Here is a 26928-nt window from a genome sequence, read left to right on the forward strand (position 1 = left end):
ATCCACGACCCTCTGTTTCAAAGTCAGGAGACTAATCCACTGGGCCACAACGCTCCACATATAACAATAATATTAAGAATATTGTGCTATCATAAGATAGACCAAGATCATTCTAGTAAATTGGTATCACTGAGCAAGCCCAGGGGAGCATTTCATGAAAGTTGTCAGCACCAACAAGTTGGCTTTCTCCGAAAGTTACCATAGTAACAGTCAGAAGAAAGTGCCTCACAGCCAATCAAAACCAAGGATTTTACTGAAATTGTCAGCACTGGCGATTTAGTCAGTGCTGACGACTTTCATGAAACTAACCCCAGGTGATTGATAGCTCTCTTAGGTTTGATTCAAAATAACCAAACTATGCGTTAATGCCTTTCTTCCCTATCAAGTATCTGTAAGTATTCCTGAAATAATGTTCACTTACCACATGAGATGACTAAGTCCTGACAGTTGTTAGGAGTGGTGTTTCTACCAAGTAAGCATCACTGATTGTGCACATGTAACTTACCCCCACCCCCTTCAGTGTCATTCCCTGAACGAAGTACTCGTATCATGCCTAAAAGTATATTCCTTCTATATAAAGTAGAGTACACAAATATACAATAAGGCTTCAGGATCTGGCTAAAACAATTACCATCAAAGGAACATCAATAGTATCTTTCTCCTGAGGGCTAAATGCCGGAGGCAGAATAGTACTATTGATTTTCCCGAGTGTGAATGCTTGTAGCCTGTTCCGAGAATAAGCCATTGCATAATTGTTTTATATCCCATCAAGGTGTATCATAATAATGAAAAAAAGTTCGATTTTAACTATATGACAAATTTAATCCAACTTTTCAGACTTCCTGCAAGCTAACTTGGCAGGCAGCCCGAGCAGATGAGAAGCTCACAATGGCTTGACTAGGCTTCACTTACCATATGCGATGTCCTCTCCCTGAAGGTTCCTCCAGACAGGTGGTTCTACCAAGTTGGTATCGTTGACCGAACAAAGGTAGCTGATGGTTCCCCCTAGGCGTGGATCCGAATCCTGGCTTGGGACAATGTTGATGCTGACTGGTAGTAGGACTTGGCAGTGGTCTCCAACGTAACCTGCTTGGCAACGACACAACCCCTCCCGACAGATACCTCCATTTATACATACTGGGAAACATCCTGTTAGAAAGAAATAACTGACTGTTCAAGGTCTTTGTGTCATTGTCAAATGACCTATAATCTAAACTGTTCTGCTCCACCTTCTCTTTCCTCACTATGTTCCTCCTTTTTTTAATCTTCTTTCTTCTTCTTCTCCTTCTTCTTCTACTTCTTCTTTTTCTTTTTCTTCTTCTTGTTCTTCTTCTACTTCTTCTTCTTCATTTTCTTCTTCTTCATTTTCTTCTTCTTCTTCCTCTTCCTCTTTTCTTCTTCTTTCTTCTTCTTCTTCAACTTCTTCTTCTACTTCTTTTTCTACTTCTTTTTCTTCTTTTTCTTGTTCTTCTTCTACTTCTTCATTTTCTTCTTCTTCCTCTTCTTCTTCTTATTATTATCATCATTATCAATATCATTATTATCATTATTATTATTATTATTATTATTATTATTATTATTATTATCATTATCATTATTATTATTGTTATTATTATTATTATTATTTTTACTAACAGATCTCATTCTTAACATTTTCATTTCTCTGTATTATCAGTAATACAATCCTCATTATCATCACCATTGCCATCATCACCAATTTCAGTTCAGTCATCAATGTATATGTCCTATGATCATTATTACTAATCACATAATTTGATATCTCCAACTGATTTAACAGCATCTTCATCATTATCAAAACCATAATCATCATAATCACTCTCATCTCAATGATGATAATAATGATGGTGGTGATGAAGGTAAAGGTGATGAGATGAACTCATCACCTTTACCTTCACCATCACCATCATTATTATCATTATATGACATCATCACCATCACCACCACCATCAGCAGCATCATCACCACAATCACCATCATCACCACCACCATCATCAGCATCATCACCATCATCACCATCATCACCACCACCATCATCATCATCACCATCACCACCATCATCACCACCACCATCATCATCATTATCACCATCACCACCATCATCACCACCACCACCATCATCATTATCACCATCCATATCCTCATCAACATATCATTTTTATATGAAAGAATATCGTACCTCTAAGTTCACAGTGTCCACCAATGAATCCATCAGCACAGTCACAGACTCCATTGTTACATGTTCCTCCATTGGAACAGGGTGGATCGCATGATCGCTCTGCAGAACACAAGGACATAAATTATTCTATGCATTTAAAATACATATGCACAAGTTTCGCCTATTATGTTGTCACTTAATGTTAATCCTGAACATTAAATTACCAATTACCAACATTGATTACCAATTGTGTCCTATAAGTAGGAAAAAGTTGTAGACCCTCAAAGGCAAGTAGGTCTCTCATGATAATGAATATTCATGGTGTATGAATTATGAAACACACAAATTGAATACAATCACAAGCAGTGTCACCATGGTTTTGTAGCATCTTAAGTATTGGCAAATACAAATGATTTAAAAAATTCACTTTCATAGGAAATAAACGATCCATGACACACACATTGTGTAAAAGTTCTAAAGTCTGGAAAATGCAGGTAAAATTTACAATCAAACTGTAGGTCCTTCATAAGTTGCCTTATAAAAATGTTGATTGTGGAACCATATGAAGGTGTGAAAGTTTGTCCTTAGGGTGGAAGGAACGTAGATATCTTTAGAAGACAGAGGAATGAAAGGATCATGAGCAGTTCTAAAAGGATGGGAATTTAGGGCAGTTGAGCAGCATGAACAGAAAAGCCTGTTAAAATAATAATAGTAATATAGGGTATTTATATTGCGCACATATCCACCTTGTTAGGTGCTCAAGGCGCTTCTATATTACCCGGCTAAGCTAGGCGTTCATAGCACACACAGCTTTTTAAGGAATTACTTCCTACCGCTACCCATTTACCTCACCTGGGTTGAGTGCAGCACATTGTGGATCAGTTTCTTGCTGAAGGAAATTACACCATGGCTGGGATTCAAACCCACGACCCTCTGTTTCAATGTCCGAAGACTAATCCACTGAGCCACAACATTTTCCTACGAAAATGAAGCTTGATAGGGAATACATTTTCAAAATTAATTCCTCAATACTTTTGAAATACAGTAGAGCAAATCGATTGTATTTCCGATAGAATAGACTCGTCTCCATCCTTGAAAGTACATGCATATAATTAATATTTGAACATACCTGCCAAGACAATAGTGAAGGTGGTTGTCAGAGGGCCTCCATTGCAACGGTAGATACCCATGTCATTGTTGGTGAAGTTATGGATGATCAACTTGGTCTCGTAGTCTGACAGACGCTGGGTGTAAACTCGGTGGTCCCGAACTGTAAAGTTACAGAGCAAATTATGAGTTTGCATTAAACAACCATATTTCTGTTTGCTGATCTCTTAAAACAAACAGAAATATATATAGGTTTTTTTAAGTGTCAATAAATTCATTACTTTCATTTTTTTATGTCTCTCATGTATTTCAGTATTTATGCATTAACCTGGCACCAAATACAAACCTATATCCAACTATTTTCAAAGGATAGTAGTGCGAATTATATTTCAAAAATCAATATCAATAAAATTTATCTTTGCAAGATATTGAATTACTCTGGCATTGCATTAAAAAAGTCATATCATAATGATTGTACAAAAAAATTGCCCAAGAAAAAAATTATGATGGGCTGACAATTATCATCTATTTGCATCGAACACTGTGTAAAATCAAAAGTTGGGTAAATGGAATGAGTTCCCAGCAGGATTACATTCCTCAAATGCACTGAGCGCTGGAAGGCAGCTCGATCTAAAATCAGAGTGATATTACTAACACGTCTCGGAAAAGGGTATTTTTTTGTGTGCTCTATAAATGGGTAATATTGTCATTATTAGTAATCATTATATTTCCACTGTACCACCAATATCAAGTATTGTACGGCACAGAAATGAACTTACTTGAAGGGTTTGATGAGATGACCTTGCCAGTGGGGTTCCTCCAGAATGGATACCTTGGGGCATTGGCTCCACTGGTCCTGCACAAGAACTCAATGTCCTCACCAACCATAGGACTCTTCTCAATGCTTGGGATGATGACAATAGAAGACTGGAAACCAACTAAAAAATGGAGGGATGATGTTATGAATATTCATGGACTCAAAGTTAAATGCATATGTATAAGAATATCATAAAGAAATGCAGAGAATGTACTGGTCCTATGCAACCAAAGGGCTCGACCATGGGCCCTTCTCAATGCTTAGGATGTTCACAATGGAGGATTGGAAACAAACTAGAAACAAATAAAATTTCATTTATTGACACTATATCATTGCCCATTAATGATTAAGATTATAGGTACAGACAAGGTCAAGGATGTGCTGGGACCGGTTGCAGAAAGAGTTGCAATCAAACACACCTCTGAAAATCAAACGCAACTTGAATTTGAACAAATCTAAACTGTGCATTCGAGAATTGCACTTTAATTCTTAAGTCACATTTAGACATAATTCTTTCTGCAACGGGCCACTGGTCTTACAAACCAAACAATGTCCTTGTTAACCAAGGAATTTGATGAGGAGAAATCAATCAAAGCAGGAACTTACTTCCAATCTGGCAAAATGATCCTTGGTAGCCTTCAGGACAGGAGCAGACGCCATCCATACAGGTTCCTCCATTAGCACAGTTCAGAGGACAAGGTCGTTCTGTAGGACACATGAATGAACATTGACATTAGAATGACAAGGATGTCCTGAAGGACATGTATGAATTTGACTTGCCTTTATGAACAATACGGCCCCCATAATCTTGTAATTTTTTTTAAATCCCATGTATTATATTCTATTGTTTTATGTGCAGCCAAACTGGTTTTCAAAGCTCGTAAGCACGATCATTTTACTCCTCTGTTAAGAGAGTTGCATTGGCTTCCAGTGAAGCAACGTACTGTCTTCAAGATTATGACCATTGTTTTCAATATTATCCATGATGAAGCTCCACACTACATGGACTCTCTCATCCGCCCACATCAGTCAGAACGTCCCGGGCTTCGCTCCAGTACAACCATTACTCTACTCCATGTTCCACGGACAAATACCAAAGCTGGTGACAATGTTTTTCAGACATGTGCCCCAGGACTCCGGAATGACCTTCCAAGATATATGCCACTTTTCCCTTCTTTGGAAGTATTTAAGAAACATCTAAAAACTCTGCTTTTTAATAAATAATCTTCACATGTATTAGTTATTATAATTTTCTATTCCATCATTGTGAAAAGCACTGTGAAAGATGATACATTGTAAGAGCGCTATATAAATTAACATATTATTATTATTATGTTTGAATGGCCTAGTTTGATTCAAAATTGTTCCATCGTTCTTAGCTACTGCAATTTAATTTTACTAGGTCTTACATCAGTTGTACTAACCACCTGGTCTTACTGCCATTTGGCCCATTTGCTACTTTGTCCAATTTCATCTCATAACCAATAGCAGTGGCATGATATTCATGATTCCCAATTTACCACAGAGAGAAGGAAAGCAAGTCTTGCAAAGAATTATGAAATCACTATCTAAATCTAAATATAAAGAGGTATGAGCGGGTTATTCTAATGTGGCTAAATTTCACTGTATGAACTGAATATGTGCTAACATGTACCTTCAATACTGATAAACACAGTGCTGTTCAGAGGGCCAGTAGCGCAGGTGAAGTATCCAGCATCTCCCTCTGCTAGAGGTCTGATGTAAAGTCTGGTAGCAGTGGAGTTGACAGCGAATGTGAATATACGATCCACACCTAGGACAAATGATAAGTGATGTCACGGGTTAACATTTGGAAACATTGCATTTTACATAAGCATCTAACCATTACTGCAATTAAGAAGCAAAAACATGGATTTCTTTCCAGTAACAAACATTCATGACACAATTTTACACATACAGGCTGCTGATTTTTACATTTTTTGGCCACTAGGCCTACAGAAAAAAAGGTGATCTCCATAGACAGACAGAGAGAGAGAGAGTACAACACGTACAATTACAAATGAATATAAATTCCTCTTGGTTATTCACAAGAGCAATGTTTCCCTTCTTTTGCAAAGAACTCTCTTCTGAGAGAAGGGTATTTAAGGCTTACTACATAAGCCCTGATAATCAGAGGCCGCGACTTACCTTAACCCCTCCTTCACAGTGATGAATGATCAAGAAGGGGGCAGAGGAGGTGGGATCTAGGGGCTTTTGAAAAGGTGCTGCAACTGATACTTACTGGTCTGTCTGATGCCAACCGCCCTACCCCTGGGATCCTTCCACTGGGGGTTCTCTGGGGCAAACGTTCCTTGGGTGAGGCAAAGGAAGGCAATGTTCTCTCCGGTATAGAAGACTTGACCTTCCTCTGGGTGAATCGCGATGGAGATGGGCTCCACAACTGAAAATGAGAGATTTTTATGATTGAATCAAAATAAGACTGATTAACCTCTTAAAATGCCAACATTTCAAGTCTGTTGAGCACATATTTGAGCTACATTTCGACAATCACATCAACCTTTTCATACCTCTGAGACCCACCCCCCCCCCCCCCCCCGATATTCCTTTTCGACTTCATAAACTAGTCAATTTGAAAGTATGACGTGTATTAATATGAAGCACAATTAAGGTCATTAAAATTTGTTTCCAAAATTTGTCAATTTTTACTCATTTTATTGAGGCTCAAACTTTTACTAGCTTGCTTTTATGTAGGTCCAAACTTATTTCTTTAACTTGAGTCAAGTTATAACTTTATTACTTGACTAATTGTATTGTTATGTTACTTGTATACATATTGCTTTTATATTATGCATTAATATCAGGGAGAGGTTGTACATGAAATAAATGTGAAATATGAAATAAGTGAAATGAAAAATATTAGTTTTTGAATATGAATATGATAAGTACATACCTTGATACTGGCAAGCTGATCCGTTGAACCCTCTTGGACATCTACATTCACCTTCGATACATTCACCACCATTTTCACACATTGGTTGACATTCAGGAACTGGAACATAAACACACAACAAACTTTGTCTCCATCAAAGTTATTATAATAATAATAATACTCAATTTTCATATAGCAAAAATTGCAGTTAAGTCTCTTAGCACTCTAGTAGTACAAGAAAGAAAAGAAAATAAATATCATATTGAACCTAAATACATTGTACATATTTGAGACTGAATTTTACATGTAGATAATGCAATATTAGGATATTTAAATGTATCTTTGGAAAAGGTTATTCAAGTCATTCATCAGATAATATTCAAGATTTCTTTTTGCTTGTTTATCATTGCATTCATGGACAGGCACCCCATCATGATCATTTGCTCATGCATGCCCCACATTTTGGGACAGCTTTCCACAAGACATAAAAAAATTGTATCTCTGTCAGAGGCTAGGAAAGCACTGGGCCAGGCTCTTTGAGCTGAGCTATCACAACCCAGAGCAATAAGATGCAATGTATGAAATATCCAAACTTCATGACCATGTGAACTTTGATGTTAACCAGCATTAAGTTGAATGCATTGATAACAATAGCATAAAATTTGTTTAAATTATATAATAAACATTTGATAATAATTTAAATTTATAGATGGCACAAACTATTCAACAAAGTATATAGTCTTCAATGCTTTTTAAGTCTCCTGATATGCTTGATTTGAATGTAACAGTTCAGGGAATGTTGGCAGAATGAAAGACAATTAAAAAGAATACAACCTACCCAGCTCGTCACAAGCTTCACCGGTGTATCCTTCCAGACAAAGACAGATACCTTCTATACAGCGCCCTCCATTGACGCAACGTGGGATACATGGATAGGCTGTAAAAAATAAAGAAACAAATGAGCAGTGTATTTAATGACATGCAACTTTACAGTTAAGTTCATAACATATTCCGGCCATATTGCACGGAACAGTAACTTGCTATCTTTGCCATCAATATTAAATTCTCTGGAAATCTGGATTTTTCATTGGTGGTTGAATCCAGTTACTATGGTAGTTGTTCAAGCCAGAATTAATGAAATGTTTTACACAATGTTGAAAAGGATATTCAGATGTAACATTGATGAAAAAAAAGGAGATGATGAAAGGAATTAGTAGAAAAATGAAGAAGGGAAAAGGGTAAACAGAAGAGGAAGAACAATCCATCAATACTTGATACTTTCACAATGTTAATTATACTCAAGAGAGGTTAAACTAAAGACAGACCAACACAAGAAAAGAAGGAGGAAGATAAAGGGAAGGTGATGAAGGGAAGAAGACAATTAAAAAATCTGAATAAGTAAGAGAGCATCAACAAAACTTACTGTTGTTATAGATGGTGAGTGAGATAGACTGTTGGAGTGGCCCAGCATTACAGGTGTACCTAGCGCTGTCCTGTACACTGACATTCATGATCTTCAGTTGGGTGATGAAGGCTGACTTCCGGGAAGTGAAGATGTGGTTTCCTTCTCCTGAAGAGATATCAAATTCAACCATTTAACACTTGAACATTTACTAGTTTGTGGTCATTTAGGTTTGTTTATATTTAGCGTTTGGTCACAGTCTTATTTGTCTTTGTGTTTATTGGATTTGTGATCGATATTTACTACTTGATACCAAAGGACAGTAGGGGAAGGCGGGGTAAGTTGTGACAGTTTTTGCTTTTTGCATGTTAGAATTGATATGATTAATAATCTTGTCGAAGTACCTTGCCTTGAAATTTAATTCTTCTGAAATATTTTCCACCTATATAAAACTTTCTATCCCCACACTGAAAGTCATCGTGACCTTTGAAAAAAACGATGTCAAATGGCTCAACTTGCCCCATATATGGGGTAAGTTTGAGCCACCTTCTGGGGTAAGTTGAGCCACAAAAAGTATGTACAAAATGTATGGGGGGAGAACCAGCATGTCAATTTTTTGTTTAAAGTCTTTTCACTTGCTAATTCTCTATAAATACTAACATCCTGTAAAAGGAAAAGAGCAGTCATGTAAATTTGCTCGTTTCAGCCTGCATTTCAATCAATTTTTATGGTTTGTTTGTTTTTTTGAGATACATTACCATAGGGATTACCATGGCTCAACTTGCCCCATGCTGTTTGGCTCAACTTACCCCAGTCCGAACTTAGTGCGATAATTTTGTATCCACACATTTATTATGCATCCATCATATAAAAGACTACGACAAGAATGAAGATCCATACCTGGACTTATAATGTTGTTATCATGTCTTTATTATATAGATGTGTGCGTATATAAAGCACTTATCTATTTCACACTCTTTTTTACTTTTTTGGCTGAAATTCATATTTTTCCCTCTAAAAAACTACTTTTCAAAGTTGGAAACAATGTGGTGGGGTTAGGGGTTATGCAATGGGTCATCAATATATGACACCACCACAATGTCTGACTCATTCATTATTGGCATAGGGCTGGTGGCTCAACTTGCCCCTATGCTCAACTTACCCGCCTTCCCCTACTGAGTAAGATACAATTCTATACAGAATGTTAAGTTATCACTATCATGATGAACTGCACCATCAGCGCATCACCACCATCATCATTACTACCAGCACCATGACCATGACCATTATCATCACCATCATCAACACCATCAACATCATCATCACCATCATCATCTTCATTACCACCACCAATCAATATCACCACCGCCATCATCATCACCACTCACACCACTTCCATCATCATCACCATCACTACTACCACCACTAACACTATCATCAGCAACACTATCGTTATTGCCATCACCTCCACCAACATCATCATCAACATCACCACTTACCAAACACCGGCGACTGAATATATTGGTAGTCTCCTTTCCGCCATCTTGGATTGAGAGGAGCATCCGGTCCGTTGGTGATACATAAGAAGCTCACATTCCCACCCTCAGTGTAGTCATTATCTGGATCAAGCTCGATTCGAAGGTTGGCATCAATGCTCACTGATATCAATAAGAAATATTTCAGAATATTTCTGAGATATCTTTGTTGAGTTTAGTTAGTTTGTTCATTAGATAAGTACTTTCATTTTGCTTGATAAAACATATGTCAATTCAGTTGCTTTGTGACTACAGTATCTAAATCTGTATTTTTAATTCGATCAAGTAATAAAATTTTCAGGGTGATCAAAAACCTAAGCTATCCTAGCTTTCTACAAGTACATCCTACCTGATCACAAACCACTACCTGGGTGGAGAGTGACAGATGTGGATAAGAGTCTTGCCAAAGGACTGAGAGCCAAGATACAGAACCACACCACCATTATATTTCCATGAAATACATTATTAAAACCCACCTAGTGGATCAAGTCATGGTCAGTGTGGACTGCGACCATTCCGTGTATCACTGCTAAAACCTTGTCGCTAAAGGACTATTTTTTGTCTACAACAGCTATGATTATCTCTTGTATGTCAGATTTCCAGATTAAGAGATCTATGACAAATAAAATACTTGCCCATGGATCTAACATATCTTTCATGACTTGGGGCTTTGTGTATTAAAAGCTAGACTGACAAAAGATAATTTAATAATCACTTCTTCCTCCAAGGGTTTAAAACTGAATTGAATTGAATTTAAATACTAACTATTCAAGGCTCGAACAAAATATTTATTTTGATAACTTACCGGTAAATTGGCAAAGTTCTCCAGTGAAATCAGGTTTACAGAAGCACCTGTGCTCAAGGCAGGTTCCTCCATTGTAGCAGGCCTGCATGCTGTGACAGCCAGGTACTGTAAACAAAAAAGGCAAATAACATTCATCACGCAGTCCCATCCAATCATAATCATGTTCTCCTACGATCCTCAAATTGATGCAACAGAAAATTTGAGGACATGTCCTACTTGCATGACATAAACACACTGAAAGCATTTAGTAAATCACATCAAGATCATGTTAGATATGCGATGAGCTGGTTCCTATTTTATTGAAAAGGCATTTTCTTTCAAAGAATATTTACACATGCATTTGTGCCCTTATTGTGATATCACCCATTCACATTAATCCAGTGAGATTGGTCTACCCCAGTGGACTCAACAATATTCATTACTCATACCCTTTTCATAAACCTATCCTCCAATTAGCCGCCTAAGAGTAATGCGGATAATTCAATAAAAATTGCGTTCATAAACTCTGAAAATAAGCCGCATTATTTTTACGAGCGCCCGTCCTGAAAAAGGCGGATAATCGCCATGACAACTGGACACGCCCCCTCCGATGCGGTTGTTTTGGAAAAGGGTGAACTTGTGATTGCACCATGGCAATTATCCGCATTATTTGGAAATGCGTTCATAAACTCAAAATCTTATCCCGATGCCGCTATTATGCGGATAATAGCAGCATCAGAGTAATGCGGATAACTCTTGTCCTCCTCCAATTTTACGACCAAATTATGCTGCTATTAGCCGCCTAATTCATTTTAATTGGGTTTATGAAAGGGGTATGACAGTGTTCTACTTGCAAGGTGTAAATACTGATATCAATTTACCGAAGGCACTAGTAAATAACATCATGCTCCTCTTGGATGTGTCATGAGCTTTTTCATTTCTTATGGAGAAGCATGATTTTAAAAAATATGAATTCACTAACAATCTGTGCATTTTTTCATATATGCATTGAAATTTTATCTTCATGGTGACATCACTCCTTTTTTTTTTTTGCCTTATTTCATCCATGTTCTTCAACTTGATGTGAATTCATTTCAAGCATTGACCAAGTGCAAACTAGAAAATGGCGTATAATAATATCATGGTGTAAAACCAATAGTATATGATAGTATGAAAAACAAACTGATTGATATTTAAGATAAGATAAAAGGAAAAAAGTCTTGTTACTTACCTTCAAGATATATAATACATATAATTTGAAAATTAATGTAGCAATATTTCAATTTTATTACAATTTAAGAAAATATTTGATTGTTGCTTTTGAACATGAAAATTTAAATAGTATGTATGAACAATGATCAAAACTAACTAATATGAAATGATAAGAATGACAAAGAATTTGCTGTCAACAAAACAGAGTTGTATATTGAATGAAGCATCTACAAAATACATCAGTGGTGCTAGAACTTTCTGAGTAGATCACCAGTTTGAAGGGGCACTAAGCTTTGCATTACAAGAACATTCCAGCACCACTGACACTCTCAATAAATAAAGCAAAAAAGGCATCATGCAAGCTGCTTTACAGGAAATATATTGTAAGCCATGCAATCGACAGAAAAACATTAAAACAAAGTTTGTTTGGTCTAAAAAGGGGGAACCTCTTGTTCAAATCAGCGTTTTAGAACTAATGCAATAAAAAGTGTTGTTAATGAAACATTAGAGAGTTGAGAAGACATATGATTCAGATTGTGAGAGGAAACTGCCTACAAAATTATATTGTCACTATTGTCTGTATATCAAATTCATACATGGCTATTTGTTTTGATTTCTCAATCCTTGACATGGAGTTGCTCATGCAGGACCTAGCCTGTGGAATTCTCTCCCACACAGTTTGAAAACCCAGACTTCAGCGACCACCTTCAAGGGCAACCTGAAAACTTACCTGTATAAAAGCGTTTTTTGATAGACATTGACTTATTGTTCAGACATGTATTACATGTATATGTAAATAGTTTTTGTTGTTCTGCTCTGAAGCGCCTTGAGCATCTAATCAAGATGGAAAGTGCGCTATATAAATCTTATGTATTATTATTATTACTATTATTAATAGTTGTATCTCTACAAAACTTCAAGAACTTCAGACACTGAATGGTGGATTATATGGAGAGAAATCTGTACCACCTATTTGAAAAGCTTTTAACCTATTGCCCACTGGAACCAGATTATCTCCGTACAAGGGCTATGGGAATTACAGAATTCATTAGTCAACATGTTAAGATTCAGAATCCCAGATATAATTGAAATCATGTGATTGGTTATTTGATTGGAAATAATAAGATAATAAGAAAACACTATACATGGCAAAAAGACAGTAGACGGAAAGTACCGTTCTTCAAAATCTAGACCAGACTGTTCATCACCTACAATATAACTAATGTAGCATTTAATGAAACAAATAGTAAGTGATTTTCACTGATGATTGTTACAAGCATGTGAATACTTGCATGTGATTAGCTCAGCGCAAATTTGTGAGTGAAAATCAATATTTGTTTTAATTAAACAATACCCTGGGTTACCCTAAAGCGAATGATGTGTATATGACTTTCCTACAATTTGAATGAATCCATATTTACAACACAAAATGGTAACAATATATTTAGCATATGTCACTCAGTTACAAAGTTGAAATAATCATAAATGGATAAAACAAAAGCCGGAATTATCAATTTTTCAACATTTTATTACAAAGTTGCCAACTTGCATTGTCAAAAGTAATTTTATTGTTCTCATGACATTGCCGATTGCTTCATGGAACACTCTGCAGTTTTTGCAAGTATGCATACAGTAGCCTCGAGTCAGAGCACTAAATAGATAACATACATAAAAATGAATTGCAGAATTATTTCAATCACAAGTACTTGTGGATTTTTATTTTATTGCATTATTGGGCTCAGCATACAATTGCTGCACGGTTACAAATTGGGGATTTGCACATTTTTTAATTTGATGCAATTCGTGGGTCCATTGAGCGCTTAATTGACATCATGCAGCGTGTATTACAGTACATCCTTGAAAAAAGGAAACCCCCTTTCATACAGCATATTCAATTATGTCAATCTGGGAATGTATTTTATTACAAATCTGACGCTAAAGATAAGATACCTTAATTTGAAAGAAAGTAATTTGTTGGTGCATGGCAGATTATAAACAAAAAAAAATGAAGCTGTTTGTCTGAGACTATTACACAGAAATTCATCATTAAATGTGTTTTCTGCCATGTTGTGAGAAGAAACATAACAAACTTAAAAGAAATGCCAATGAAAAATATGTGTAATAATTAATCAGTACAACTTGGGTTGCCGATGAAATACCAGATTCTTGCTCATCTATGCATAAAATTGTTTATATCATATCAGATAAGAAATTTAGAAGAAAAACTGAGCATTATGGTGGTTTACATGATATATTGCAAATAATTTGTCAGAGTTAAAGAAAAACTAATAATATGTTATCCTCTTTTTCTTTAGGATGCACTGTAAAAAATAGAAATATGTACATGCCTTTAAAACTTTCAATGTCATATAGAGCTTAAAATGTACATGGCATACAGTACTATCACTGTATAAATAATGGAAAGTTTCTTTCAACAGAATATATATAAAAAATATCACATGTAATTCAAATGAAATCTATACTTGATGTGGTGCAACTTTAAATAAGTAAAATGGCATTCATATAAATCAAATAGGAAAATTGAGTATATAGGCCTACTGATGGCATGAGCATGGTACATACATGTATGTAAATGTGCATGTGTGGTGAAAATGGTGTATAATTACATGAAATACTTGTCATGGACCAGAACACAAGGGACCTGTTTCATGAACAACTTTAACTTTGCCATCATGGTAACTGAACTCAGCAGCCAATCCACATCGATATTTCAATAGCATTATGGCAAAGATATTATAATTGCACGTCTTTGAGAAACAGAGCCCTGCTGGTGGCATATTCGAGTGATATGACACTAAACTATGGCAAGCCAATCACACTCACTTATTTGCTATTTATAGCAGACATATTTTTTTATGTGTTATTTTTTCTTTTAATTAGGACCACATCTTATTATGTTGTGTACTCTATAATTTCAAAGTATGCTTATTTTCCTTTGGAAATTGGTAATTAATCATTCATACATGTATTCTATTATATTTCCTTCAAATTATATGATAAACTAGAGAAAGGGTAAATTTCATAGATCTATGAAAAAATATGATTTCAAGCAGTAACATGAATGGCCTGCCATAGCATGGTCAAAATACCATGTCAATCCTACACACTGTGACAACATTCCCTTTTTGTTGTTCCTTGATCAAAATCAAATTGGCAACATTACATATATACTTCCCAATGAGCTATGATAATAAGTTCTTGATAGTACTAATGGAAGGCAGGGGAGGGGATGATTTCATTCCGATTTGGTATAGAGGATATGACATTTGTTTTTATACCTGGCTGACTGCACGTCTCCCCTGTGTGAGACTCGGGGCATTCACAACGACCCCCCTGGCAGACACCTCCATTCATACATGGGGGTGAGCAGTGTAAAGCTGTCAGAGGGACAGAAACAAGGCATCCATAGAAAGAAAACAGATAGAGATCAAATAATATGTACATCACATAGAAAGAGAAAAGACATGAATCAAAGGTTAAAAATGTTAGCTCAGAAATACACAGCAAAGGAAAAATGTGTTTACAACAAAATAAATTACAAAGAAACGGATTTGATAAATTTGTTAAATCACCCAAGGGACAACAAGCAAGAGTTGAACAAGAGAAAGATCATGAAGTTAATTAACTGAAACATGATTTCACAATCTGTGTTTTAATTATTTCATAATTGAAAAGTAAATGACTTCACTTTTGAAAACATCAAATGAAAATAATCGCTTGAAATTTAGATAAGAAAATTATTTGAACAGAAATCATGAAAAGAACCTAAAACAAGAATTAAATCATTGTGAATGGTCTATCAAAATAGTTAGAAACATATATTGTATACTACAAAGCCTGTATATTGACATTACACAAAGATTAAAAACAGAAAAAACATACAAAACATCTTAGCAACTACAACAAATATATATTAATCTTAAAAGGAGAGTCTAAAATAAAATCAATTAAAAATATATATTTTAATCACAAGAAATTAGTTACTTCTCGGTATATTTTTCATTATCTTCAACCTATGTCTAAACTAAGATAAAATGATAAAGCTGGAAGTTCAAAGCATTTCAACTTTTCATCTACATTTGTGCAACCTACTCAAACTAGTGTTATAAAGAAGGATAAATATACGTTTCTTGTCAGCATGTTCTTAGAAGGCCTATCTACATTAGCTCAATGTGTTTTGTGTTCCTCTTGTCTCTGATATGGCACAACGCTAAGATTAGATCTTTTTTGGTACTTAACTCCTTCGCGAGATTCACCTCAGAATGAAAATCCAGAATTAATTTTTTCCTATTTGCAAGATAATGCACTATTCAGTTGTTTGCAGGTGAAGAAATGCACGGTCCTCTCTTTTCTTTAAACAATTGATTTATGATGACAGACTATTGCAGCCTGTAATTAGATTATCCATGTACAAAGCCTACAGGAATGACAGGATCAAGTAGTCAACAGGTTAACACATTGCCTACTGGAAGCAAGTGGTCCCTACACAAAGCTTACGGGAATGACTGAATTCAGTAGACACGTTACCCCCTTGCCTATTGGAGCCAGGTGGTCCCTTCCCAAAGTCTATGACAATGACTATATTTGGTAGTCAACAGGTTAACCCATTGCCCATCCAAACAAGGTGGTAACTGTAAAAATCCCAAGGCAAAAACCATGTTCAGTAGTCAAAAGGTTAACCCATTGCCTACTTGATCCAGGAGGTCCCCGTACAAAGCCAATGGCAATAATTGACTTTGGTAGCCATCAGTTTAACATACCTAAGGTGAGGTTGTACACTCCAGCAACAGGTCCAATGGTACAGATGTAAAGGCCAGCTTGTTCACTTGAGATGCTGTCCAAGTGGAGAGTGGTGACGTTCATTCCTTGGAACTCCACATGTACATGGTCTGCACCACCTGTTTAAGTGAGATAGGACAGGTTACCAGTAAATAATAGATGAGACATTAGTCCATTTGGGGGATACTATTTGTTTTACATGTAGATACAACATATACCACATACATGTAAGCGTTTATGACTTTGATCATCACCACCATCAAGTATTTTCATTTCATAATTTTTCTCACTAGAACAATAACTTCCGCTTAACCCTAAATCTCCCGGGGTATTTTGATTCTTGTCATTCCCGGGGGGGGCCATTATGGCCCCCCCTTAAGATCTCGGCCGCCGATCGCGCGAGCGACGCAAAAATTTGCACGCTGGTAGTGTGTGATGTAATCTACAAGGCTGTATGGTAAAATTTTCCAAAATAATGAGATTTTATTTTATATGAATTAATTATGCTAATTTATGCATAAATCATACTTTTTGCTCTAATTCACTAAATAAAGCTCCTAGAATGCTAATTTTTGGTAAAAATTTTCTTTGTAGCATTCTTAACAATCGTAATTCAAAAAAACTTTGGTTTGGAAATAAATTTCTTATGTATTTTATTGTTTATGAATTTCTTATGTATTTCTTTTTTTTTTACTTTTTGTTTTTTATTGTTTTTTCAATGGAAATTGTTCCAGACATAATTCTGATCATAAACAAGGCAAAATTAATTAAGTTTAATCAGTAAAAGTAGAAATAATGATACATTTATGAATTTTGGCTAAATACGCAATTTGCATTGGATTTGTACATGAAATCACGTTTATGAGCAATTTTGGGTCTGACATGCACTTGCATAATGTTGCGTAATGTCGTAACCGCGTACCCGGGCGTCACAACTTTGGTCTCAAAATTTGCGCGAGACTTGAATGTAAAAAGTCAGTGAGCTGCGAGGTGAAAAAAATTCGCGCAGCAGATATATCGCGAAAATTGTTGAGGGGGGGGGGCCATTATGGCCCCCCCCCCCGGGAGAATTAGGGTTAAACAATTATTACCACTATTTTAACAACCGCTATTATCACAACTACCACTCCACCCATTACCACTAGCGTCCCCACACACACGTAACTCACCATGTCCAACTGGAGCTATTTCCTGACCCAGAGGTCCTATCCACATCGGTCTTCCAATCTCCACAGGTCCGTTCAACTCACATGCAACGCTGTAGCTCTGACCTGCAGTCGGTGGAATGTCTTGGATGGGGTTGAACTCCACACTGAAATCTGTCTCATCTGAAATCATGATAAGAACGCAAGAAAGACAAACATCTTTCAGTTACTTCACATCTTGATTAGATGTTCAGGATAAACTGCATTTTGAATATGAACACATCTCCAACCAGATAAATATGAGCAGCTAAACAGTGTGAGTCACATTTACAGTCATTAATTCTAACATACTGTGAACAATAACACACTGTAGAAGTGTCCACAGTATGATACACTTAAATTTGAGGATTTTGACAGTGTGAATCACAATTTTTACAAAGGTCTCTATGTGAACACGTTGTAAACACACTGTTGACATATTGCAAACACACTTTAAGTACACTGTAAGCACATTGCAAAAAACAATGTAAATACACTGTGAACATACAGTGAACACACTGTTAACACACTGTGATCACACTGTAAACACACTGTGAACACGCTGTGAACATATTATGAACATGCTGTGAACATATTATGAACACACTGTGAACATATTGTAAACACACTGAACATATTGTGAACACGCCGTTAACACACTGTGATCATAATGTAAACACACTGTGAACATATTATGAACATGCTGTGAACATATTATGAACACACTGTGAACATATTGTAAACACACTGAACATATTGTGAACACACTGTTAACACACTGTGATCATAATGTAAACACACTGTGAACATATTATGAACATGCTGTGAACATATTATGAACACACTGTGAACATATTGTAAACACCCTGTAGTCATATTGTGAACACACTGTGAACATATTATGAACATGCTGTGAACACACTGTGGTCATATTGTGAACACACTGTGAACATATTATGAACATGCTGTGAACAAATTGTAAACACACTATGAACATATTTTGCACACACTGTTAACACACTGTGGTCATACTGTGAACATATAGTGTTACACTGTGTTCCATCCAGTAGGGATATCTGAGAGTCCAACAAGAATGATGAAATGAAAAACTCACATGAGTATTGGCAGCGAGGTCCAGTGAAAGACTCTGTACATTCACAGATTCCTTGCTCGCAACTGCCTCCATTCTCACACTCAGGAAGGCAGCGAGGAACTAAAAATAAACAGAGAACACACAAATTGATTTCAAATATGGTCCAAGTTCAAGTATTTTATCAGGAAAAAATAATAACTATCAATATGTATTGTAATCCTTCCCTTTCATATAATGAGCAGAAAGACAAACAACTTCATATTGCTTAAAATAAAATGATCTGATGGAAAAATGGCACTGTAGCAAAACATAAACCAAATGACAACAACATTCTGTAATGCCAAAGATTACCTGGCTCTAGAAATTAATGTGTGAAGTGTATATCTTTAAAAAGACAAGAATATTTATCAATGAATCCAAAAATAGTGCATGTATAACACCAATATATATGCTGAATACATATATTGAACATATATATAAATCCTAATCATAAGTATGATTAAAGAACAAAGAATTGAAATATCAAGTATCCAATATTTAAGTAATTACTCTTACAAGGCATCATTCCACAGTTTACTACTCAACACCAAGGTATCAAGATGGTGCCCGGTCGAATTTGAAAGCCAACGTGAATGTAGTCTGCCCAGTAATAGACTTTGAATACTCCCCAGGGACTGTAGAAAGTGCATACTTTAGGTACGGGCAAGGCAGAATCTGCTCACTGGGGTAATGACATATCTGTAAAGTGCTTAGAGACATTATTTTGAGGTACTGATCATTACAGAAAAGCAGAGTGTTATCATTACCATTCCACACTAGCTTTTCTTCATACAGTACACACAAACATACACTAATCTGAATAACAAACTTACTGTAGATGTTGACAACAACCGTGTCTCTCTTAGGTTCCGCAGCACATGTGTAGATACCAGAATCAGACTCCACCAAGTCACTGAGCACCAGCCGAGTTTGGGTACGTGAAATGACCTGTACCAATTGATTACCTAAGTCCACATCTGCAACAAACAAAGAAAATATATCAATGATAAAAACTGAAAATAGATTAATACATGCATGGAGGTTATAAATAGGGGTGTAAACACTCTTAGTGAAAATGAATTCAATATATTAGTGATATGGATAAATGTTCAATGATATAAAGTTCTTCCTACTTTCGATATGAATCAAGTTTAATTTTTTTTTTTGAAACAGATACCATGTGATATCAGTGGGCAATCTTATGAAACACTGGCAGCCGTCATTGGATTTCAGAATGAAAATACAAAGGTCCGACAATTAAAAAAAAAAAATTAAGATTTCACTGTACAAATATTTTCTTTTTTTCACTTGCTTCCTGTAAGATATCTCACATAAATTTTATAAAAAAATTTACTGACACCAAGAAAATTAGATTCCACAAAAAATTAAATGCACATGGAGTTGATTATTCAACCTAAAATTACAAAAAAATACATCTAATCCAAAACAAGATCAACAAGTGCAACCATTTCAACAAGATCATCGGCTTTCGTCATTTCGCCTCAGTTTGAGGTCGTCAATTTCAGCAATGAAAAGACAGCGTGCCATGGACTTTGCGAATGGTGGCTAACCAGGGGTATAGGGTACCAAATATGCATGAGGAGATAACATACTTTCACATGCCAGCAAGCATCGAAGCCCAGCAAAGATGTAGCAGAAACAAAATTATGAAAATGAAAAGAATTTCATATATGACATTCATGGAATCTGACAGCATTTTTAGCAAGAATCTCAATACTTATTTTCAATCAACTATGAATTAGCGAACAAAATATATCTTTGCATTTATAAAGATATTGGTAGAGTATGAATATCCAACAATGAATACTTGCTGCTTATTCTTATTAAATGTACATTTATAAATTGTTCACATGCACGCCTGGTCCCCTATACCCAAGATTACCACTCAACACTCGTCCATAACTATTTAAATCATTATTAGTCAAATAAAGCCAATATTATACATGTTATGTAAAGAGAGCATTAATAGCTGCATTAAAGTATTAAGTACATGTATATTAGGAAAGATGGTCATGGAATTGAGGAAACACTGATTGATAAACCTAGACCTCTGTGAGAAGTGAAAAGATTTATACAGTATATCCTACAAAATAAACATATTAATTTCACATGAAAAAAGTAAAATACATGTAGGGAAAAGATGAATATTCCTGGGCCCCATAACCTAAACTTTAGCAAATTGGTCATTGGGTTCATTCATAGCATTGATTATTGTCTATAATCAGTCACAAAAATCCCACTCACGATCAATCGCTAATGCTACATTCGCGCTTCCCCCCAAAACAGCCCTAAAACCACCCAAATGTTTAAACGGCTGTTTTCAACTCGCCGTACGGCCAACGTAGAGCAAATGTAGCAGAGGTATTTAGCTTTATGTTACATCCCCATGACTGCAATATTAACTTGTTAAATTCATCTATTCAAATCAATGTTCCATTGTATGTCCGGGATAGCTTCACGTTTTTCCATGGGATCGGACCTTATTGATATTGTACATTGCATGTGCAATATTACCCGTATTTTAAAACTTACACAAAACTAGAGTAAATATTGAATAAACCAATCCGAGTGATCTTGTTTTCCTCACTTGTTTTTTTTTCGTATAACAATTTCAAATATCATATAACGTCAAATGTTAATTTGTTGAAACTTATTTCCATAATGTATTCTCAAGGTGTATGTACAATAAATTTCATATTACTTTGGTTTTTCCAGGAAATTGTATTCTTCTGTGCAATACTCTGTATTTGTTGTAATACAGAGTAAAATCAAATACAGTAAAGAAAGTAGAAAAGGTACAAATAAAACAACAAAATAAACATACAAGAATATAACAAGACATATGTATTAAATGACAAAGATAGATTTTCATGTAAAATGAACAAAGTAGCATGAACACAACAAAACGTAAATACACGTAAACTTCCAATAACTGAAAAACAAAACATGTATGCAGTGAGCACAGAGGCACATGCTTATCAAACACAAAATGAGCGGGAAGCTAAAATTACAAATAAAGAATATAAAAACTGTATACAAGACAAAATACAAAGCAAGAAAGTAAAAAAAAATATCAATATGTTTAAACCAACACAAAGATGTTTAATTTAAATGCAGATACACAAGAAAGTACGACATATATACCTTAGCATTGCAACTACTTTCAAGAATGACGGGAATCACAGGATTTTCAATACTTTTTGGCAGTGTATGTCTAAATATATTTAAACTCATTCCAGCATCACATTAAGATACTTGACAGAAATAATTGCCAAAAAGCATTGGTAATCCACAAATTGTTGCAATCCTTTTATAACTTGTCCGTGTTAGTATGTTAATAATGGTTATAGAGTGGGTTTTAGTGGTATTCAGCACCAGTGCTTCAACTTCCAAAGTCAACAAAATTGTACACAATATCTCAAAAAGAATATACATGTAGTATTCTTCATTAATATCTTTCTTCTCCATGGATGAAATATTTTAGAATTTCATATTTCATTTTTATCATTCATGTTGCATGAAATGTTCAGGTACGATAACTGATTATATACAGAATTCACAGCTAAATAAGAATGGCAAATGTCAAACAAATATAAAATAAATTTTGCTGGACATGGGGCCCTGTTTCAAAAAGACTTACAACTTAATAATGGAAACCTTGATATTAATTGGCTGCTTTCCCTTTTAACATGGTAGTTGCCATAATGGCAAAGATACCATGGCTTTAACTCTTTATAAAATGGGCCCTATTTATGTGAAGTCATACAATTCTATCATTATTTATAACTTTAATCAATAGGTTTTTCATGAGTTTTAGAAAAGCTTGAAATAAGAAATTATAACTCTTGAGATGTTTTAATAAATTATTCTTTTAAGACATTGATAGTGTACAATAATGCAATGACATTAGGAGAACGAGCATAAACACATCTTGCTTGAATGAAAAGGGAACTTAAGGGGTTTACCTGATGACTCTATCGTTTCCGTAAACGCTTCTTCTAGTCAATGTGAACGCAAGGGGAGAAACCAAGATGAGGGATGTAAAGAAAATGAGGTTAGCAAAGGGTGAATGATTTTCACGGATTGGTTTGGGATTTTTATCACAGGGGGTTATGGAGGCACTAATAAATATGGATGAAGAAAAACACAAATATTCTGTAATGCTTCAGGAAGTCCAACAAAATCGACTCTAGACCGATTAAAGCTATTACATTGTTTTGAATGGCATATGATCAGTCAAATTTAAGAAGGTTTCATAGCATAAAGTTTCTATAGCATAAACCAAGAGTTCAAAGGGATTTATACATGGAAATGATGAATTTGATAATTTTAACTGACAAGTGTGATGGCCTGGTGAATATTTTAAGCACATTCATAATTGCATTAACTCTTCATGCGTTCACCTGTAAACCCCGTGTGTGTTGCATTATTTTAGGGTCTCATTCACATTCGTGCCATGAGTCACAGACTCCTAACAATAAAACCTGGCCATGTTATTGTTTGTGAGGAGGGTTTTATTGATTTTATCCTCTCCTTTTTCAATGAACTTCCTGGTTGTGATCAGGATGTATTGATTTTTTTGGGAAAACTCCACGATTCTGTAATTTGTAAACTGCTATAATCCGTCGATCGGTACACATGTACGGTATGCAATTGTTCGAAAAACAATGGGACAGGGGACGTCTATGGGAAATGTGTGGTTGTGCAAAAATGCGAACGAAACACGCCTACGGATGTGCAATAATGCGAACGTAACGCATGAAGAGTTAAATAACAATGCAAACAATTTTGAAATTTGGGAGGTTTAGCATGAAATAAATTTGCATGATTTATATGGAAATATTCCTGACTTTTACCACTTAAGAAGCCCTTTTTTTGTGGGGGCTAAGAAATGAAGATGACAGCATTGCTTGACTTTGGTGTATAGAAATATGGAAATGAAAGGAAAATTATGGACTGAATGGGCTGAATTATAAACGTAAATGTTTCTATGAGTACAGAATGATGAAAAACAAATTTGAAGTAAATCCAATACAACACATACATGTAGTACAGTGAATTTGTAATCAATAAAATCCCATCTTACAAACTATGAGACATATTCTTTAGCTTACAGCTTAGTGTCCTCTTGTAATGCAGCATTCATAGTAAAGGCAATGCAAGCTCTCATTCATAAGGGCCCTAAAATGGTCAGGGGGATCATTTCAACTAATGACAGGTGCATATCAGACAATACGGAAGAAGATTTAACTGAGGGCTACCAACTGTAAATTTAATTCCACCAAATCTAACAATTTAACATTTTGGAACAGATAAATTACTAAAAAGACCAAATGCAAATCTCACATTCATAAAGACCTATATAAACTTGACAAATAGAGCTGCATTCATCGAACTAAATTTTTACTTCTCTCATCTCGACTATTCAAGCTTGCATTAGAGAAACATTGGGTAGGAATCATGAGTTGCAATCACTTACGGAACTTCCAAATACATGCAAAGTATATTTCTTTGTGTAGACATAAATAAGCTCATTGCCAAAATTTAGTCTACACCCATTTTGTCTACTGTGTCCGTCTAATAATCCAATTTTCTCTTTTATTTTTTTTGGGGGGGGTGTGAATGTGAACTTTACCTGATGAGCTGATGGAGTATGCAAACTCATTGCCTACCAAAATAGTCAGGTGACACACATTAAGGTCAAAGGTCAATGAGGGTGGTGATGAAAGTGGTGATGGTGATGAACATTTCCCAGAGGGAGGGAAATCAGGTGATGGAAGGGCAGCAAATAAACCAAGCCAAAAACCCAACAGATGAAACAGGAAAATGAACGTAAAAACATGTTTTAAATCATAGGTTTGGGGGTAAAAACAGAAAATACAAAAGCAAATGAAATATTTTTAAATAAATTACAACATAATAAATAATCATATAGGATAAAGGGTGAAAACAAACAAAAAAGAAAATTCCAAAGCAAATCAAATATTTGGGATACAATAATCATAAAAAATGCAACATGATTAAAAAAGCAATTGTAAATTGTGAAAAAAGACAAAACCTGATAGCTCTTCATACGCGACAGAGTAAAATGAGAAATAATACACTCTTTTACTTCATACAAAGCCAACTGAGAGCGAAAGAGAAACAAATTATTTTCATAACGCAATTTAGCTTCCGAGTCATTACTTCCTAATGTGACTGTGGGAATGCTTAAAAGATAGTTAAAAGAGCGATTAGCATTTCATACGGGCATGGTATCACATATTAAACTTAAAAGGTTTTGCAGTGGGGTGGATGTGCTTCATGGAGGCAATGCTATGGTGTAGAGGATACCATTTTTGTTGTTTTAATGAAAGGGGGTGTATGGAAACATTTCATTACATATATATGACTTTTGCAAAAGTCAATTTTATGAGGCAATAAAATTTGTAAAAGCTATCACGGGAAATTGATGTAATTCTTTTTTTCTTAATCAAAGTCTATGATAATCAGATTTCATGCAATAATATTGAGAAACTTTGCAAAATTAGAATGACTTCATGGACTGAAATACAAAGCATTCAGATCAATACACCTATACTTATACGATATCAAGATTCAATTTTACGCAAAGATCCCTACTTAGGCATTTTACTTGGAAACTCGTAAATTAATTGTTAAAGTGCATTCTTCAACAAACACACAACAAGCCTTCACACACACAAACACGAATAAGTCATCGGTATATATACCCAATTGGTATCAGTTATTTCTGCGAATAAATATAACAGCAATTACATGATAATGGGAAATGTGTTGGTTCCACAAGATGCTATTTTAGGACCTAGTCTATTCACATTACTACTGGTATGGTTACTTACCTGCTCTACTGGGAGCAATGCGGTTACCACTGGGGTCATACCAGACAGGGAGTGGTGCATCTGGACCTTCGCTTTCGCACAAGAAACTGACACTATCACCAACAGAGGGCGTTAGTTCCTGGTCGGGTGTTATTGTGATGTTGTAGAACACTTCAACTAGTGACAAAATAAAGGAAAAATACAGATTTTTGTAAATGCGATTTAGAATAATTTACATTCTTCCTTTTACATGATAATGGAAATAACAAACATATCAACAATAAGGTAAGACGTAGCAATCGTAAGTGATGAAAAAGTATAAATAGGAAAGGCAAGGTATAGAGCTATGGAGATGCCGCAAATTCCAAATTGGAAGATATTTAGAAAGAAGGAGAAATCTTACCTTCTATTTCACAGAACTCTCCTTCAAAACCTTGCTTGCACACACACTGACTTCTTACGCAGTCACCTCTGTTCTGACATGGCTGCTCGCAGGTTGATGCTAAAGACATAGGGGTCATATCAAGGAACTTTGTCAAGATTTCAAGATATCAATGTAAACAAAAAGTAGCGCTATCAAGTGCCACATGCTTGAGAATTTTTTGTTATTGCTCCACTTCCTATAGATTGCAATAAGGGAAATAATTTTAGCGATTTGATGCTAAAATTAATGATTCAAATAAAAGGGACTTTATCAATATTTCAAATTATCTAAATTAACTTACACCTATAGCTACATGTTTGAAAAGAATAAACTTGATAAAATATCAGCTTGGACCCTTGCAGCATCCAAATAGATACAGATGCACATGACAGAAATTGTTTGATATTATGCTATAAATGCGTAATTCAAATTGGGACAATATGAATCTCTCCATATTTTTCACAGAGTAAGAGAAGTTTATCTTCACTGCATCTAGAAACTACATGGGTTTTGAATTATCTGTGGGCCTCTCCTAAACTTTCGCAGGCTGGACTACTTTATATATTTGCTGGATTTTAAAATAGCTT

The 26928-nt window shown here is 35.3% G+C and overlaps 1 protein-coding gene across 1 annotated transcript in view; it reads right to left on the reverse strand.

Moving 5' to 3' along the window:
* The window catches only part of LOC121420611, a gene marked incomplete at its 3' end in the record, with an annotated part of 159523 nt that overhangs the window by 61572 nt on the left and 71023 nt on the right, over window positions 1-26928 (reverse strand). The window contains exons 79-97 of the mRNA XM_041615273.1: window positions 26321-26419; window positions 25939-26094; window positions 23044-23076; window positions 19891-20034; window positions 19040-19138; window positions 17911-18069; window positions 16723-16860; window positions 10751-10855; window positions 9910-10068; window positions 8432-8578; window positions 7847-7945; window positions 7030-7128; window positions 6361-6519; window positions 5755-5892; window positions 4707-4805; window positions 4063-4221; window positions 3306-3446; window positions 2198-2296; window positions 913-1149 (exon numbers count right to left, since the gene is read on the reverse strand). Of these exons, the coding sequence (XP_041471207.1) occupies window positions 913-1149; window positions 2198-2296; window positions 3306-3446; window positions 4063-4221; window positions 4707-4805; window positions 5755-5892; window positions 6361-6519; window positions 7030-7128; window positions 7847-7945; window positions 8432-8578; window positions 9910-10068; window positions 10751-10855; window positions 16723-16860; window positions 17911-18069; window positions 19040-19138; window positions 19891-20034; window positions 23044-23076; window positions 25939-26094; window positions 26321-26419 (2469 nt within the window). The remainder of the gene's footprint in view (window positions 1-912; window positions 1150-2197; window positions 2297-3305; window positions 3447-4062; window positions 4222-4706; window positions 4806-5754; window positions 5893-6360; window positions 6520-7029; window positions 7129-7846; window positions 7946-8431; window positions 8579-9909; window positions 10069-10750; window positions 10856-16722; window positions 16861-17910; window positions 18070-19039; window positions 19139-19890; window positions 20035-23043; window positions 23077-25938; window positions 26095-26320; window positions 26420-26928) is intronic.

This window comes from Lytechinus variegatus, chromosome 8 (assembly GCF_018143015.1).
Source record: "Lytechinus variegatus isolate NC3 chromosome 8, Lvar_3.0, whole genome shotgun sequence".
Taxonomy (NCBI): domain Eukaryota; kingdom Metazoa; phylum Echinodermata; class Echinoidea; order Temnopleuroida; family Toxopneustidae; genus Lytechinus; species Lytechinus variegatus.